Source organism: Heptranchias perlo, chromosome 5, assembly GCF_035084215.1.
Source record: "Heptranchias perlo isolate sHepPer1 chromosome 5, sHepPer1.hap1, whole genome shotgun sequence".
NCBI lineage: Eukaryota > Metazoa > Chordata > Chondrichthyes > Hexanchiformes > Hexanchidae > Heptranchias > Heptranchias perlo.
Genome location: NC_090329.1, coordinates 124,586,868 through 124,605,940, shown reverse-complemented (window position 1 = coordinate 124,605,940; position 19,073 = coordinate 124,586,868). Strand labels below are relative to the sequence as shown.

General features: G+C 46.6%; 1 protein-coding gene across 1 annotated transcript in view; it reads right to left on the bottom strand.

Moving 5' to 3' along the window:
• The window catches only part of gnmt (glycine N-methyltransferase), a 65,225-nt gene that overhangs the window by 9,141 nt on the left and 37,011 nt on the right, over positions 1-19,073 (bottom strand). The window contains exons 2-3 of the mRNA XM_067985168.1: positions 11,105-11,232; positions 2,361-2,474 (exon numbers count right to left, since the gene is read on the bottom strand). Coding sequence (XP_067841269.1) covers positions 2,361-2,474; positions 11,105-11,232 — 242 coding nt within the window. The remainder of the gene's footprint in view (positions 1-2,360; positions 2,475-11,104; positions 11,233-19,073) is intronic.

Genomic DNA, 19,073 nt, shown 5'->3' with positions numbered 1-19,073 from the left:
ACCCCGCCCCCCCTCACTCGCACCCCACCACTCCAAGCTGCACTCCTGCCCTGAGTGAAAATCGGGGCTAGGAGTACCAAAACAGCTCCATGTGAAACATAGGTGGTTGCTTTTTCATTTGTTAGCATCCTCAGGGATAGATTTTGGGCGCTAAATTGGGCCGTGTAGTGCCCATTGTTTCGGCGCTACACGGCCTCTCCGACATCCAAGATGGCGTCTTGGATGCGTACGCACGTTTCCTGCATGACGTTCGCCAGACGCCATCTTGTTATAGGAGTTAGCGGCAGGCGCAGATAACGAACGCTGGAATCATGTAAAGTAGGGAGAAAATGGCTTCAATCAGTGTCAACGCTGATTTAAATAGACACAATTTTGGGACTTAACGCTCAACTCAACGCACAGTCTTAACCCCAACCATCTGAACGTGTCTTAGAGTGCCTGGAGGACCCCCACCCACCGGTGATATTTAAAGGGACCATGCAGGATTTAAGGTTAGTGGCTGGATTATTGCCTCTGGCTGCCGAGACATTTGTTACTGTTTTTGGAGGTCTCCTACACTTGAATACTAGGACGCGGGGACATAGCCTAATATTTAGAGCCAGGGCGTGCAGGAGTGAAGTTAAGAAATGCTTCTACATGCAAAGGGTTTGAAATGCTCTTCTACAGATGGCAGTTGATGCTAGCTCACTTGTGAATGTTAAATCTGAGATTGATAGATTTCTGTGAACCAAAGTATAAGGGATTTTGGGCTAAGGCGGGTATATGGAGTCAGGTCACAGGTCCACCATGATCTCATTGAATGGTGGAACAGGCTCGAGGAGCTAAATTCCACGACCACTTGCTGCCTCTTGATATGCGCCACCTTCTCCTGCAAGAAAGCAGGATGTGTGCCTGTCATGGTTGAATAGCTGCCAATGTGTGTTGCCTGTGAGTTGTGGGTGGGCGGCTTGAAACAGTGGTAATGTGTAAGGGCGAGAGGAAGCATCTGATTGGAAGAGTTAAGTACTGATGGAAAGAGTTTGATATGTGGTTGATGGGGGGTGTAGTGCAGGGTGCAGTTGGTAGGAGAGGCCACTTGACAGTTGACCTCACGCACCTTGCCCACTCATGTCAAAGCATTGAATTTCTTCCTGCACTGCATCCATGTTCATGATGCTATGCGCCTGGCATTGACTTCGTCCCCCGCTGCCTCCCACTGTCTTTTGGATATATGTCTGGAGGGCCTCTTGCGCGCCCCCCCCACGGATATAGGATGTCCCTCCTTCTGTCCACCTCTTGCATCCAAGGTCTCTAGTGCATCAGCAGAGAACCTTGGTGCACACACTCTCGCAGGCCTGGTATAAACTCAGGTTGGCAGATTGGTGAGGTCTGGTGTGCAGATTTGAGGATGTGGGATTTAGTAGTGCGCAACCTTCATTAAGGGATATGGGCCAAAGGCAGGTATATGGAGTTAGATCACAGATCAGCCATGATCTTATCAAATGATGGAGCAGGCATGAGGGGCTGAATGGCCTACTCCTGTTCCTATGTTTATTCAATGTTTTAACATAACTCCTCAGTGTGTAAACATAGGGATGGGATCAGCATCTGTGTTTTACGTGTGCGATGTCTGATCTCTGTTCAGGCTCCATGCGGACAGTAGACTGTTATTTTCAGCAAATAACAGGTACCAGCTACCTTTAAGAGATTGCTAAGAAACATCCTCCCTTTAAGAGATTGAGCTCCCTCTGGTGGTGGAAAGTGCAAATTGCATTGATTCCACCTGCAAGGCCTGGAAAGGAAGGCTGATTGCAGATAAGTGGGTCCAAACTTGCGTCTTGCCTGCCCAGGGTCCGTCGGGCGCAGGGCGTTAGCACATCGCCCAGAACGGACCCTTATCGAATTTCTCCCCCACTGACTTTGTGCGATCATGTAAAATGGGTGATAGCGAATCGGCAGCCCACAGAAGTCATAAAAATCAGGAGGGATGCAAAATGGGCTGCCGATTCACGATCATGCATTTCACACTATTGCACGAAGGCAAGATCTACCCCTCTGTCTCCTGTCCTGCTTATCCATCCAGGCAGTTTGTGGTGATTTTAACTTTCTTCGCACGACCATAGCGGATCGGCAGCCCGTTTTACAACGGAAAAGAAATCCGGGCAAGGGGTAAAACGGGCGGCCAATTCACCAGCAGTCGATTTTCACCCAGCGATAAAAATTAAAATGGCCCCGTGTGTCTCCTATTCCACAAGTTTTAAAGTCCCCTGCTGGTCTCACACGAGGATCTTTATCACCGTTTCTTTGTCACGGAAAAGTAAGAGGTCGGATAAAGTAGCAGCATCAACACTGTTAGTGCCACCTTAGATGGGAAATGTTACCTTTGAAGTCTGGCAAATGTGCAAATGAATTTCCTAAACAAATGACAGCGTCAAATCCATCACCGGGCTTCTGAATGTCCTTTGGCAACGTCAACCAGTTAGCTTCTTCAATCACTGCAAAGCAAAACAAGGTGGTTCAGGGGTACAGAGTTAAAAAGACGCAATGATGAGAATTGTTAGAGATAAATCACACCAGGTCACATGCAGAAATGGCATAATGAGCCACAAGAGAGAAGCAGCTTGCCATTTAAATAAGGATGTCGAAGCCTTGGATATACTGGAATGGTACCAGGGATGAGAGACTTCAGTTATGAGGAGAGATTAGAGAAGCTGGGATTGTTCTCCTTAGAGCAGAGAAAGGTTAAGAGGAGATTTAAGTATTCAAAATTATGAAGGGTTTCGATAGAGTAAATAAGGAGAAACTGTTTCCACTGGCAGTTGGGTTGGTAACCAGAGGACACAGATTTAAGATAATTGTCAAAAGAACCAGAGGGGAGATGAGGAGAATTTATTTTAGGCAGCGAGTTGTTATGATCTGGAATGCACTGCCTGAAAGGGCGGTGGAAGCAGATTCAATAGTAACTTTCAAAAGGGAATTGGATAAATACTTGAAAAGGAAAAAAACTGCAGGGCTGTGGGGAAAGAGCAGGGGATTGGGACTAATTGGATAGCTCTTTCAAAGAGCTGGCACAGGCATGATGGGTCGAATGGCCTCCTTCTGTGCTCTATGATTCTTTCATGACCTCAGAACGTCCCAAAGCACTTCACAGCCATTAAGTACTTTTGGAAGTGCAGTTACTGTTGTAGTGTAGGAAATGCAGCAGCCAATATGCACACAGCAAAGTCCCACAAACAACAAGAGTTTCCAGTGTGAAATGACCAGATAATGTGTTTTTTTTTAAAGTGATGTTGGTTGAGGGATAATAGTCGGCCAGGACACCGTGCTACGGAGCTACCCAGTGAACAGTAGGAGGCCCCACCAACCTGTACTCACATTGCACTGGCCCAGTGAGCCTCCCCAAAGGTTCCAATTGTAAGTGGGATGTAACACTAAGCCATGTAGACCAGAATGGTCCCAGGTACCTAGTATGTGCTGAGTTCACTAATCTCAGTCAGGGCAACAGGTTAGATGCTGAAATTGGCATTAGTGGCCCTGGTCTTTGGGGGGGGGTGGGGCGGAGTATTCTCATTACTGATTGCTGGTCAGTGACTTCTGATATAAGTGCGTCTGTACGTGCGTGGCCATGAGGTGAGACTGACCGGGCTTGACTGTGAATACTCCCATGGTAGAATAACTTATCAACTGTGATTACAGACCAAGAGGGGCCATTTGGGAGAAGCACTGGACGGCAGCCAGCGTTGGTGGAGCTTGGTAAAATCAGTGCATTGAAGAGGGGACACAACTGGGGAAGAAAACAAAGTGAAATAGTTTCTAGAACAGCTGTGAACAAAATCAGACATTTCCAAGCAAAACACTTTCTTGCAAAATCCAAAAACTCAAACAAGGGATTCTCGTGTGAACAGGTGCAAGGTACTGGGATCTGCTGATAAACCATCTGAACTTTTCAATTAGATTCCAGTCTGTAATCACTCCCAGGTATCCATTATTCTATATATAAACCATCTGAACCCCTCGATTAGATTCCAGTCTGGAATCACTCCCAGGTATCCATTATTCTATATATAAACCATCTGAACCCCTCGATTAGATTCCAGTCTGTAATCACTCCCAGGTATCCATTATTCTATATATAAACCATCTGAACCCCTCGATTAGATTCCAGTCTGTAATCACTCCCAGGTATCCATTATTCTATATATAAACTATCTGAACCCCTCGATTAGATTCCAGTCTGTAATCACTCCCAGGTATCCATTATTCTATATATAAACCATCTGAACCCCTCGATTAGATTCCAGTCTGTAATCACTCCCAGGTATCCATTATTCTATATATAAACTATCTGAACCCCTCGATTAGATTCCAGTCTGTAATCACTCCCAGGTATCCATTATTCTATATATAAACCATCTGAACCCCTCGATTAGATTCCAGTCTGTAATCACTCCCAGGTATCCATTATTCTATATATAAACCATCTGAACCCCTCGATTAGATTCCAGTCTGTAATCACTCCCAGGTATCCATTATTCTACATATAAACCATCTGAACCCCTCGATTAGATTCCAGTCTGTAATCACTCCCAGGTATCATTATTCTATAGAAAACCATCTGAACCCCTCGAAATTTGTTGAGTGTATTCAGGAGAAATTTCTCATTCAGTATGTGGATGGCCCGACTAGAGAGGGGGCAAAACTTGACCTCCTCTTGGGAAATAAGGAAGGGCAGGTGACAGAAGTGTTAGTGAGGGATCACTTTGGGACCAGTGATCATAATTCCATTAGTTTTAAGATAGCTATGGAGAAGGATAGGTCTGGCCCAAAAGTTAAAATTCTAAATTGGGGAAAGGCCAATTTTGATGGTATTAGACAGGAACTTTCAGAAGTTGATTGGGAGAGTCTGTTGGCAGGCAAAGGGACGTCTGGTAAGTGGGAGTCCTTCAAAAATGTATTAACCAGGGTGCAGGGAAGCACATTCCTTATAAAGTAAAGGGCAAGGCTGGTAGAAGTAGGGAACCTTGGATGACTCGGGAGATTGAGGCCAGAGTCAAAAAGAAGAAGGAGGCATATGACATGCATAGGCAGCTGGGATCAAGTGGATCCCTTGAAGAGTATAGAGATTGCCGGAGTAGAGTTAAGAGAGAAATCACGAGGGCAAAAAGGGGACATGAGATTGCTTTGGCAGATAAGGCAAATGTGAATCCAAAGAGCTTCTACAAATACATAAAGGGTAAAAGAGTAATTAGGGAGAAAGTAGGGCCTCTGAAGGATCAACAAGGTCATCTATGTGCGGAACCACAAGAGATGGGTGAGATCCTAAATGAATATTTCGCATCGGTATTTACGGTTGAGAAAGGCATGGATGTTAGGGAACTTGGGGAAATAAATAGTGATGTCTTGAGGAGTGTACATATTACAGAGAGGGAGGTGCTGGAAGTCTTAACGCGCATCAAGGTAGATAAATCTCCGGGACCTGATGAAATGTATCCCAGGACGTTATGGGAGGTTAGGGAGGAAATTGCGGGTCCCCTAGCAGAGATATTTGAATCATCCACCGCTACAGGTGAGGTGCCTGAAGATTGGAGGGTAGCAAATATTGTGCCTTTGTTTAAGAAGAGCGGCAGGGAAAAGCCTGGGAACTACAGACCGGTGAGCCTGACATCTGTAGTGGGTAAGTTGTTAGAGGGTATTCTGAGAGACAGGATCTACGGACATTTGGAGAGGCAGGGACTGATTAGGAACAGTCAGCATGGTTTTGTGAGAGGAAAATCAAGTCTCACGAATTTGATTGAGTTTTTTGAAGGGGTAACCAAGAAGATAGATGAGGGCTGTGCAGTAGACGTGGTCTACATGGACTTTAGCAAAGCCTTTGACAAGGTACCGCATGGTAGGTTGTTACATAAGGTTAAATCTCACGGGATCCAAGGTGAGGTAGCCAATTGGATACAAAATTGGCTTGACGACAGAAGACAGAGGGTGGGTGTAGAGAGTTGTTTTTCAAATTGGAGGCCTGTGACCAGCGGTGTGCCTCAGGGATCGGTGCTGGGTCCACTGTTATTTGTTATTTATATTAATGATTTGGATGAGAATTTAGGAGGCATGGTTAGTAAGTTTGCAGATGACACCAAGATTGGTGGCATTGTGGACAGTGAAGAAGGTTATCTAGGATTGCAACCGGATCTTGATAAATTGGGCCAGTGGGCCGATGAATGGCAGATGGAGTTTAATTTAGATAAATGTGAGGTGATGCATTTTGTGAGATCGAATCGGGCCAGGACCTACTCCGTTAATGGTAGGGCGTTGGGGAGAGTTATAGAACAAAGAGATCTAGGAGTACAGGTTCATAGCTCCTTGAAAGTGGAGTCACAGGTGGATAGGGTGGTGAAGAAGGCATTCAGCTTGCTTGGTTTCATTGGTCAGAACATTGAATACAGGAGTTGGGATGTCTTGTTGAAGTTGTACAAGACATTAGTTAGGCCATACTTGGAATACTGTGTACAGTTCTGGTCACCCTATTATAGAAAGGATATTATTAAACTAGAAAGAGTGCAGAAAAGATTTACTAGGATGCTGCCGGGACTTGATGGTTTGACTTATAGGGAGAGGTTAGATAGACTGGGACTTTTTTCCCTGGAGAGTAGGAGGTTGAGGGGTAATCTTATACAAGTCTAAAAAATAATGAGGGGCATAGATAAGGTAGATAGTCAAAATCTTTTCCCAAAAGTAGGGGAGTCTATAACGAGGGGACATAGATTTAAGGTGAGAGGGGAGAGATACAAAAGGGTCCAGAGGGGCAATTTTTTCACTCAAAGGGTGGTGAGTGTCTGGAACGAGCTGCCAGAGGCAGTAGTAGAGGCAGGTACAATTTTGTCTTTTAAAAAGCATTTGGACAGTTACATGGGTAAGATGGGTATAGAGGGATATGGGCCAAGTGCAGGCAATTGGGACTAGCTTAGTGGTATAAACTGGGCGACATGGACATGTTGGGCCGAAGGGCCTGTTTCCATGTTGTAAACTTCTATGATTCTATGATTAGATTCCAGTTTGTAATCACTCCCAGGTATCCATTATTCTATATATAAACCATCTGAACCCCTCGATTAGATTCCTGTCTGTAATCACTCCCAGGTATCCATTATTCTATATATAAACTAACTGAACCCCCTCGATTAGATTCCAGTCTGTAATCACTCCCAGGTATCCATTATTCTATATATAAACCATCTGAACCCCTCGATTGGATTCCAGCCTGTAATCACTCCCAGGTATCCATTATTCTATATATAAACCATCTGAACCCCTCGATTAAATTCCAGCCTGTAATCACTCCCAGGTATCCATTATTCTATATATAAACCATCTGAACCCCTCGATTAGATTCCAGCCTGTAATCACTCCCAGGTATCAAATATCAGTGATCATAATGTGATCAAATTCAATGTTAGGTTTGAAAAGGAGAAACTTAACAAAATCTAGAATCTTAGTAACTGTGTTAAGGCTAACTCTAACGAGATGAGACAGAGACTGACCGCAGCAAACTGTTCAAAACTGATATCGGGTAAAACTACAGATAAACAGTGGGAGGTGTTCAAAAAAGAATTTAGCTTAATACAGGACCAGTACATACCCCTAAGAGGCAAGAGCTCTATGTACCAAATAAAACAGCCATGGTCAACAAAAGAGGTGAGAGAGAACATAAAACTGAAGGAAAGAGCATACAAAAGTGCAAAGAATAATGTAGATCATGGGAACTGGGAGAAATATAAAGAACAGCAAAGGAAGACAAAAAGACAGTAAGAGCTGGAAAGAGGGAATACGAAAAGAAACTTGCGAGGGATCTCAAAATAACACAAAAAGATTTTACAATTATTATTAGAAGAGAAAGGATAGTCAAGAGTTAAGCGGGCCCTTTAAAAACAGATGCGGGTAATATTGCAGATGAAAATAAAGAAATGGCAGACTTGTTGAATAATTACTTCACAGCAGAAGAAGAGGATAATATACCTGACATTCCAGGGAAACTAATAATGAATCAAGGACTAGAACTCACTAAAGTTAACGTAAGCAAGAAAACAGTATTAGAAAAATAATGGCACTAAAGGCTGACAAATCCCCAGGACCTGATGGTTTCTACCCCAGGGTTTTAAAGGAAGTAGGTGAGGAAATTGCAGATGCTTCAGCCATAATCTTCCAAAGCTCTCTTGACTCGGGAATTGTCCCTTTATATTGGAAAATTGCAAATGTAACTCCATTATTTAAGAAAGGTGAGAGAGAGAAAGCAGAAATTTGTTGTGGGGAAGTTGTTGGAATCTATAATTAAGGACAGAGTGACTGTGCACTAAGAGAAATTTGAGCTGATTAGAGAGAGCTAATATGGATTCATAAAGGGCGGGTCATGTCTAACAAACCTAATCAAATTTTTTGAGGAAGTAACTAAAGTGGTCGACAGGAGAATGTCTATAGATGTATTTTAAAAGACTAAGGTTCGGTAAGGTTCCACATAAGAGACTGTTAGCTAAAATTAAAGTTCATGGAATTGAAGGCAAATTATTGACCTGGTTCAGAGTTTGGTTAGGCAGTAGAAGATAGAGAGTAAGGATAATGGGTATGTACTTGAATTGGAAGGAAGTGACTAGTGGTGTCACACAAGGATCTGTGCGGGGGCCTCAACTGTTCACTATATTTATTGATGACTTAGATAATACAATAAAGAGTCATATATCCAAGTTTGCCGATGATACAAAGATCGGTGGCATAGTAAGGAGTGTAGAAGGAAGCATAAAATTACAAAGAGACATTGATAACAACAACAACTTGCATTTAAATAGCACCTTTAATGTAGTAAAACATCCCAAGGCACTTCACAAGAGCGTCATCAAACAAAATTTGACACCGATAGATTAAGTGAGTGGGCAAAACTGTGGTTGTTGGATTTCAATGCAGGTAAGTGTTAGGTCGTCCATTTTGAACTAAAAAAGGACAGATCAGAGTATTATTTAAATGGTAAAAAGCTAGGAACAGTGGAGATCCAAAGAGATTTACGGGTCCATGTACACAGATCACTAAAATGTAGCAATCAGGTACAAAAATAATCAAAAAGGTTAATAGAATGTTAGCCTTTATAACTAGAGGGCTAGGATATAAAGGGGAGGAAGTTTTGCTACAGCTACACAAAGCCCTGGTTAGACCACATCAGGAGTATTGTGTACAGATCTAGGCACTGCACCTTAGAAAGGATATATTGGCCTTGGAAGGAGTGCAGGGCAAATTCACCAAAATATTACCAGACCTCCAAGGGTTAAATTATGATGAGAGATTACGTAAACTAGACTTGTATTCCCTGGAATATAGAAGGTTAAGGGGTGATTTAATTGAAGTTTTTAGGATTTTGAAAGGAATTGATAGAGTAGATAGAGAGAAACATTTTCCGCTGGTGGGGGAGTCTAGGACGAGGGGACGTAACCTTAAAATCAGAGCCAAGCTAGTCAGGAGAGAAGTTAGGAAACACTTCTTTATGTAAAGGGTGGTAGAAGTGGAAAAAACAGTAGATGCTAGGTCAATTAATAATTTTAAATCTGAGATCAATAGATTTTTGCTAGCCAAGGGTATTACGGGATATGGAGCAAAGGCGGGTGGGTGGAGTTAGGATACAGATCAGCCATGATCTCGCTGAATGGCAGAACAGGCTCAAGGTGCTAAATGGCCTACTCCTGTTCCTGTGTTCCTATTCTTTATATTAATCATCTGAACCCCTCGATTAGATTCCAGTCTGTAATCACTCCCAGGTATCCATTATTCAATATATAAACCATCTGAACCCCTCGATTAGATTCCAGTCTGTAATCACTCCCAGGTATCCATTATTCTATATATAAACCATCTGAACCCCTCGATTAGATTCCTGCTTTCCTATAACTTCACAGATCTCCGCCCAGATAGCTTTGTGTCATCATCAAATTGAACACGACAAATAACCTGTCCTCCCCTCCTCTCTGAATTGTATAAATCATACGGATACAATTAACATTCTCAAGGTGCTGACTCTTGTTGGGTTAGTTCCACACCAACAACAACCTGCCGGTTCCTTAGCCCAGCCATTCTTTTTGACAGAGTCTAGACATCGAGCCTCAACAGGCTGTCTGATCACAGGGCAAGCTGAACCCGCCTTTACCCAACATCCACAGTCACACTTTTTAGCATGGGTCAAGGGACAGTGGTCATCTAGATATTTTACAGTCCTACAAGAGGTAGGTACCCTGTAATATAATTCAGAGTCTATGTGATCTTCTGGACTAGTTTCAATCCCTTAAAGTGGTCGGAGAGGAATTGTCCAGATTTTGTTTCCCCCTAATTGGCTTAGGTTTTTATCTGTTTTTTCACCTCTCCCAGGAGATTACATGGCTCTGGGAGGGTAGGGAGGGTCTGTATTGTGATGCATAGGACTTCATAACTATATACTGATCGACCAGTGGGTATTCTCCTGTCCAGCATTTTCGTATGTTCATATATAAGTGCTGCTTACCGCATCATCCTTTTACACATTAGGAACATAGGAACAGGAGTAGGGCATTCACCTCTTTAAGCCTGTTCCACCATTCAGTTAGATCCTGGCTAATCCACACCTCAACTCCATTTCCCGCCTTTGATCCATATCCCTTGATATCCTTGCCTAACAAAAATCCATCGACCTTGGTCCTGAAAGCTCCAATTGTCCTAGCATCTGCAGCCGTTAAAATAAGTATATCTGGTTTAAAGTAGCCGAAAGCCCAAAGCAGATCCTTTCTCTTTATAAAGCTCATAGATGTAGGCCGTTCAGCGGTGGTGTCAGGAAGTACTTCTTCACACAAAGGATAGTGGAAATCTGGAACTCTCTCTCCCAAAAAGTTGTTGAGGCTGGGGGTCAATTGAAAATGTCAAAACTGAGATTGATAGGTTGTTGTTGGGCAAGGGTATCGAGGGTTATTGAACCAAGGCGAGTAGATGGGAGTTAAGACACAGATCAGCCATGATCTAATTGAATGGCAGAACAGGCTCGAGGGACTGAATGGCTTACTCCTGTTCCTATGTTCCTATGGCTACGGAGCATTCCCTTCTTTGTTTTTTCTTGTCACAGAATATTTACCCCATTTATCGAATGCCTCTTCTTTCCGTCGGTTCCATCTCTCTTTCAATGCATATTTCAGCATTTTGTCGCTGGCATCTGCACTGACCATGGTGAAACCTTCTTCCACCAGCATTATGGAATCCACTCTGTCGAGGTAAGCACATGGTGCCATTAGAATGGGCTGAGCTACTGCAGCAACAGGACTTCGACTGTGACAATCTCATCCTGACAAGGGGACGACGGGCTGTTCGCAGGACAGATGCGGATGAGAAAGGCCCTTTTGGGCTCAAGCTCACCCATCCGGAGAGAAAGAGCCTGCAGCCTCCCCATCACAGGATGAAGAAAGAATTTGCATTTATATAGTGCCTTTCACAACCTCAAGACATCCTGCAGTACTTTAGAAGTGTAGTTGTATGGTGTAATGTAGGGAAAGACAGCAGTCAATTTGAGAACAGCGAGGTCCCTCAGGCAGCAATGAGACAGTGGCCAGATTTCAGTTGAAGAAATTATTTGGATATCAGCTCACAATATTAAATTAGGGGCACAGTAAACTGTAAGAAAGAATATAATGGATTGTAGGAGGGGATAGACAGGTTAGATCGGTCGCAGATGTAATTCAATGCAAAAAAAAAATGTAAAGCAAATTATTTTACTTGAAAGAACACTGAAAGGCAACATTCTTCACAGATTGCTTTCCTCGACAACTGCTCGCTACAGCTGATCAATGCTCTCGCCTCTCACTGCTCACTACAGCTGATCAATGCCCTCCTCTACAACTGCTCCCTACAGCTGATCAATGCTCTCCCCTCTCACTGCTCCCGACAGCTGATCAATGCTCTCCTCTCTCACTGCTCCCTACAGCTGATCAATGCCCTCCTCTCTCACTGCTCACTACAGCTGATCAATGCTCTCCTCTCTCACTGCTCCCTACAGCTGATCAATGCCCTCCTCTCTCACTGCTCACTACAGCTGATCAATGCTCTCCTCTCTCACTGCTCACTACAGCTGATCAATGCCCTCCTCTACAACTGCTCCCTACAGCTGATCAATGCTCTCCCCTCTCACTGCTCCCTACAGCTGATCAATGCTCTCCTCTCTCACTGCTCCCGACAGCTGATCAATGCCCTCCTCTCTCACTGCTCCCAACAGCTGATCAATACCCTCCTCTCTCACTGCTCCCTACAGCTGATCAATGCTTTCCTCGACAACTGCTCTCCTCGACAACTGCTCCCTACAGCTGATCAATGCTCTCCTCGACAACTGCTCTCCTCTCTCACTGCTCCCTACAGCTGATCAATGCTCTCCTCTCTCACTGCTCCCTACAGCTGATCAATGCTCTCCTCTCTCACTGCTCCCTACAGCTGATCAATGCTCTCCCCTCACTGCTCCCTACAGCTGATCAATGCCCTCCTCTCACTGCTCCCTACAGCTGATCAATGCTCTCCTCTCTCTCTCTCTCTGTTCCCTACAGCTGATCAATGCTCTCCTCTCTCACTGCTCCCGACAGCTGATCAATGCTCTCCCCTCTCACTGCTCCCTACAGCTGATCAATACCCTCCTCTCTCACTGCTCCCTACAGCTGATCAATACCCTCCTCTTTCTCTGCTCCCGACAGCTGATCAATGCTCTCCTCTCTCACTGCTCCCGACAGCTGATCAATGCCCTCCTCTCTCTCTGCTCCCTACAGCTGATCAATGCTCTCCTCTCTCACTGCTCCCGACAGCTGATCAATGCTCTCCTCTCTCACTGCTCCCTACAGCTGATCAATACCCTCCTCTCTCACTGCTCCCTCCAGCTGATCAATACCCTCCTCTCTCACTGCTCCCTCCAGCTGATCAATGCTCTCCTCTCTCACTGCTCCCTACAGCTGATCAATGCTTTCCTCTCTCACTGCTCCCTACAGCTGATCAATGCCCTCCTCTCTCACTGCTCCCGACAGCTGATCCATGCTCTCCTCTCTCTCTCTGCTCCCTACAGCTGATCAATGCTCTCCTCTCTCACTGCTCCCTACAGCTGAATAATGCTCTCCCCTCTCACTGCTCCCTACAGCTGATCAATGCTCTCCTCTCTCACTGCTCCCTACAGCTGATCCATGCTCTCCTCTCTCTCTCTGCTCCCTACAGCTGATCAATGCTCTCTCCTCTCTCACTGCTCCCTACAGCTGATCAATGCTCTCCTCTCTCACTGCTCCCTACAGCTGATCAATGCTCTCCTCTCTCACTGCTCCCTACAGCTGATCAATGCTCTCCTCTCTCTCTCTCTCTCTCTGTTCCCTACAGCTGATCAATGCTCTCCTCTCTCTCTCTCTGTGTTCCCTACAGCTGATCAATGCCCTCCTCTCTCTCTCTCTCACTGCTCCCTACAGCTGATCAATGCCCTCCTCTCACTGCTCCCTACAGCTGATCAATGCTCTCCTCTCTCACTGCTCCCTACAGCTGAATAATGCTCTCCTCTCACTGCTCCCTCCAGCTGATCAATGCTCTCCTCTCTCACTGCTCCCTACAGCTGAATAATGCTCTCCTCTCACTGCTCCCTCCAGCTGATCAATACCCTCCTCTCTCAATGCTCCCTCCAGCTGATCAATGCTCTCCTCTCTCAATGCTCCCTACAGCTGATCAATGCTCTCCTCTCTCTCTCTGTTCCCTACAGCTGATCAATGCTCTCCTCTCTCTGTTCCCTACAGCTGAATAATGCTCTCCTCTCTCTCTCTCTCTCTGTTCCCTACAGCTGATCAATGCCCTCCTCTCTCTCTCTGTTCCCTACAGCTGAATAATGCTCTCCTCTCTCACTGTGTTCCCTACAGCTGATCAATGCCCTCCTCTCTCTCTCTCACTGCTCCCTACAGCTGATCAATGCCCTCCTCTCTCTCTCTGTTCCCTACAGCTGATCAATGCTCTCCTCTCTCTCTCTGTTCCCTACAGCTGATCAATGCCCTCCTCTCTCTCTCTCTCTCTGTTCCCTACAGCTGATCAATGCTCTCCTCTCTCTCTCTGTTCCCTACAGCTGATCAATGCCCTCCTCTCTCTCTCTCACTGCTCCCTACAGCTGATCAATGCTCTCCTCTCTCTGTTCCCTACAGCTGAATAATGCTCTCCTCTCTCTCTCTCTCTCTGTTCCCTACAGCTGATCAATGCCCTCCTCTCTCTCTCTGTTCCCTACAGCTGAATAATGCTCTCCTCTCTCAGTGTTCCCTACAGCTGATCAATGCCCTCCTCTCTCTCTCTCACTGCTCCCTACAGCTGATCAATGCCCTCCTCTCTCTCTCTGTTCCCTACAGCTGATCAATGCCCTCCTCTCTCTCACTGCTCCCTACAGCTGATCAATGCCCTCCTCTCTCTCTCTGTTCCCTACAGCTGATCAATGCCCTCCTCTCTCTCTCTGTTCCCTACAGCTGATCAATGCCCTCCTCTCTCTGTTCCCTACAGCTGATCAATGCCCTCCTCTCTCTCTCTGTTCCCTACAGCTGATCAATGCCCTCCTCTCTCTCTCTCTCACTGCTCCCTACAGCTGATCAATGCCCTCCTCTCTCTCTCTGTTCCCTACAGCTGATCAATGCTCTCCTCTCTCTCTCTCTCTGTTCCCTACAGCTGATCAATGCCCTCCTCTCTCTCTCTGTTCCCTACAGCTGATCAATGCTCTCCTCTCTCACTACTCCCCACAGCTGATCAATGCCCTCCTCTCTCACTGCTCCCTGCAGCTGATCAATACTCTCCTGTCACTGCTCCCTGCAGCTGATCAATGCTCTCCTCTCTCTCTCTCTCTCTCACTGCTCCCTACAGCTGATCAATGCTCTCCTCTCTCACTGCTCCCTGCAGCTGATCAATGCTCTCCTCTCTCTCTCTCTCTCACTGCTCCCTACAGCTGATCAATGCTCTCCACTCTCACTGCTCCCTACAGCTGATCAATGCCTTCCTCTCTCTCTCACTGCTCCCCACAGCTGATCAATGCTCTCCTCTCACTGCTCCCTACAGCTGATCAATGCTCTCCTCTCTCTCTCTCTGTGTTCCCTACAGCTGATCAATGCCCTCCACTCTCACTGCTCCCTGCAGCTGATCAATGCTCTCCCCTCTCTCTCTGTGTTCCCTACAGCTGATCAATGCCCTCCACTCTCACTGCTCCCTACAGCTGATCAATACTCTCCTGTCACTGCTCCCTGCAGCTGATCAATGCTCTCCTCTCTCTCTCTGTGTTCCCTACAGCTGATCAATGCCCTCCACTCTCACTGCTCCCTGCAGCTGATCAATGCTCTCCCCTCTCTCTCTGTGTTCCCTACAGCTGATCAATGCTCTCCTCTCTCACTGCTCCCTACAGCTGATCAATGCCCTCCTCTCTCACTGCTCCCTACAGCTGATCAATGCCCTCCTCTCACTGCTCCCTACAGCTGATCAATGCCCTCCTCTCACTGCTCCCTACAGCTGATCAATGCTCTCCTCTCTCACTGCTCCCTACAGCTGATCAATGCTCTCCCCTCTCACTGCTCCCGACAGCTGATCAATGCCCTCCTCTCTCACTGCTCCCTGCAGCTGATCAATGCCCTCCTCTCTCACTGCTCCCTACAGCTGATCAATGCTCTCCCCTCTCTCTGCAGCTGATCAATACCCTCCTCTCTCACTGCTCCCTACAGCTGATCAATACCCTCCTCTCTCACTGCTCCCTACAGCTGATCAATGCTCTCCCCTCTCTCTGCAGCTGATCAATACCCTCCTCTCTCACTGCTCCCATCAGCTGATCAATACCCTCCTCTCTCACTGCTCCCTACAGCTGATCAATGCCCTCCTCTCTCACTGCTCCCTACAGCTGATCAATGCTCTCCTCTCTCTCTGCTCCCTACAGCTGATCAATGCTCTCCTCTCTCTCTGCTCCCTACAGCTGATCAATGCTCTCCTCTCTCACTGCTCCCGACAGCTGATCAATGCTCTCCTCTCTCACTGCTCCCTACAGCTGATCAATACCCTCCTCTCTCACTGCTCCCTCCAGCTGATCAATGCTTTCCTCTCTCTCACTGCTCCCTACAGCTGATCAATACCCTCCTCTCTCACTGCTCCCTACAGCTGATCAATACCCTCCTCTCTCACTGCTCCCTCCAGCTGATCAATGCTCTCCCCTCTCACTGCTCCCTACAGCTGATCAATGCCCTCCTCTCTCACTGCTCCCTACAGCTGATCCATGCTCTCCTCTCTCTCTGCTCCCTACAGCTGATCAATGCTCTCTCCTCTCTCACTGCTCCCTACAGCTGATCAATGCTCTCCTCTCTCACTGCTCCCTACAGCTGATCAATGCTCTTCTCTCTCTCTCTCTCTCTCTCACTGCTCCCCACAGCTGATCAATGCCCTCCTCTCTCTCTCTCTCTCTGCTCCCTACAGCTGATCAATGCCCTCCTCTCTCTCTCACTGCTCCCTACAGCTGATCAATGCCCTCCTCTCTCAATGCTCCCTACAGCTGATCAATGCCCTCCTCTCTCTCTCACTGCTCCCTACAGCTGAATAATGCTCTCCTCTCACTGCTCCCTACAGCTGATCAATGCTCTCCTCTCTCAATGCTCCCTACAGCTGATCAATGCTCTCCTCTCTCTCTCTCTCTCTGTTCCCTACAGCTGAATAATGCTCCCCTCTCTCTCTCTGTTCCCTACAGCTGATCAATGCTCTCCTCTCTCTCTGTGTTCCCTACAGCTGATCAATGCTCTCCTCTCTCACTGTGTTCCCTACAGCTGATCAATGCCCTCCTCTCTCTCTCTCTCTCTCTGTTCCCTACAGCTGAATAATGCTCTCCTCTCTCTCTCTGTTCCCTACAGCTGATCAATGCTCTCCTCTCTCACTGTGTTCCCTACAGCTGATCAATGCCCTCCTCTCTCTCTCTCACTGCTCCCTACAGCTGATCAATGCCCTCCTCTCTCTCTCTGTTCCCTACAGCTGATCAATGCCCTCCTCTCTCTGTTCCCTACAGCTGATCAATGCCCTCCTCTCTCTCTCTCTGTTCCCTACAGCTGATCAATGCCCTCCTCTCTCTCTCTGTTCCCTACAGCTGATCAATGCCCTCCTCTCTCTCTCTGTTCCCTACAGCTGATCAATGCCCTCCTCTCTCTCTCTCTCTGTTCCCTACAGCTGATCAATGCCCTCCTCTCTCTCTCTATTCCCTACAGCTGATCAATGCCCTCCTCTCTCTCTCTCTGTTCCCTACAGCTGATCAATGCTCTCCTCTCTCTCTCTGTGTTCCCTACAGCTGATCAATGCTCTCCTCTCTCTCTCTGTGTTCCCTACAGCTGATCAATGCTCTCCTCTCTCTCTCTCTGTGTGTTCCCTACAGCTGATCAATGCCCTCCTCTCTCTCTCTCTGTGTGTTCCCTACAGCTGATCAATGCCCTCCTCTCTCTCTCTCTGTTCCCTACAGCTGATCAATGCTCTCCTCTCTCTCTCTGTTCCCTACAGCTGATCAATGCTCTCCTCTCTCTCTCTCTCTCTCTCTGTTCCCTACAGCTGATCAATGCCCTCCTCTCTCTCTGTGTTCCCTACAGCTGATCAATGCCCTCCTCTCTCTCTCTGTTCCCCACAGCTGATCAATGCCCTCCTCTCTCTCTCTGTTCCCCACAGCTGATCAATGCCCTCCTCTCTCTCTGTGTTCCCTACAGCTGATCAATGCCCTCCTCTCTCTCTGTTCCCTACAGCTGATCAATGCCCTCCTCTCTCTCTGTTCCCTACAGCTGATCAATGCCCTCCTCTCTCTCTCTCTGTTCCCTGCAGCTGATCAATGCCCTCCTCTCTCTCTGTTCCCTACAGCTGATCAATGCCCTCCTCTCTCTCTCTCTCTGTTCCCTGCAGCTGATCAATGCCCTCCTCTCTCTCTCTCTCTCTCTGCTCCCTACAGCTGATCAATGCCCTCCTCTCTCTCTGTTCCCTACAGCTGATCAATGCTCTCCTCTCTTACACTGCTCCCTACAGTTGATAAGTGTGATCCTCTGTCTCAAAGCTCTCAATAGCTCCTGATATTCATCCACTGACCCCTGCTGGTAAGTGTTAGTGTGTTGGACAAGGACAGGATTGGGCTCTGTGGTCATGCTTCACATGGTCCTAAAGCCTGCCATTTCTCACTGTCTCTGCTGCAAGGTACTGGTACGAATCAAGCTGTATCCAGGCAAAAGTTACCATCTTCAGGGATACAGTGAAACTAAATTGTTAGATTTTACCTCTGCGCTTGGCAGCACAGCTCCTTTGACTTTTCTAATTTTTTTGATTTTTCCCCGTTTTGATTTATTGTGGTTGAGTGGGAAAGGTCAGATTACCCTTCAAAGAGTAGCTTTGCTTTTGGAGGACTTAGCTGTTCCAGCTTGGCTGTTTATTCAGTGCTCCCACCCTTTACCATGCAACACCTAAGCAAAGCCGTACACTCTGACTGCACTGTGAGTACAAACACAGGACATTGTGCTGATAATGTCATTGTGAAAATAAAAGTCACCCGACAACATAATCCTTCAACAAAGAGGATAAGAGTGGAATCAGTCGCTAGTTACTCTCTCTCTCTGTGTCTCCCTTTCTTTCACTCTCTCCCTGTCCCTTTATGGCTATATTATAGTGTTCATTCTGCACTCCTGTGCTTCCTGAGGAAAGCTGCACTGTCAGGGATTGGATAGCAAATTTTAATGGGTGCACATCGAGATACTTGCATTCTCTGACACACACGCGGAGAGGATACCGGGTCGGAAGCTCAGCTCGGGGTCAAACAGGACGCCGAGGTTGCGAACAGTTGGCTTCAGCCTGAGACAGTGGCTGGGGTGGGGGTTAGAATTGGTCACAACGGGGCAGAGATTGTGGTGGGGCCCGAAGACTGTGGCTTTGGTCTTCCTAATGTTTAACTGGAGGAAATTGGGTTAAATTTATACCTGTAACTATCTTACATACTAAGCACACCTGTCAGACACCCCTTTCCAAGCTCAAAAGCCCAAGTCAATCCAGTCTGTCCACATAACCCAGGCCCCGTCACTGGGGATCAGCCT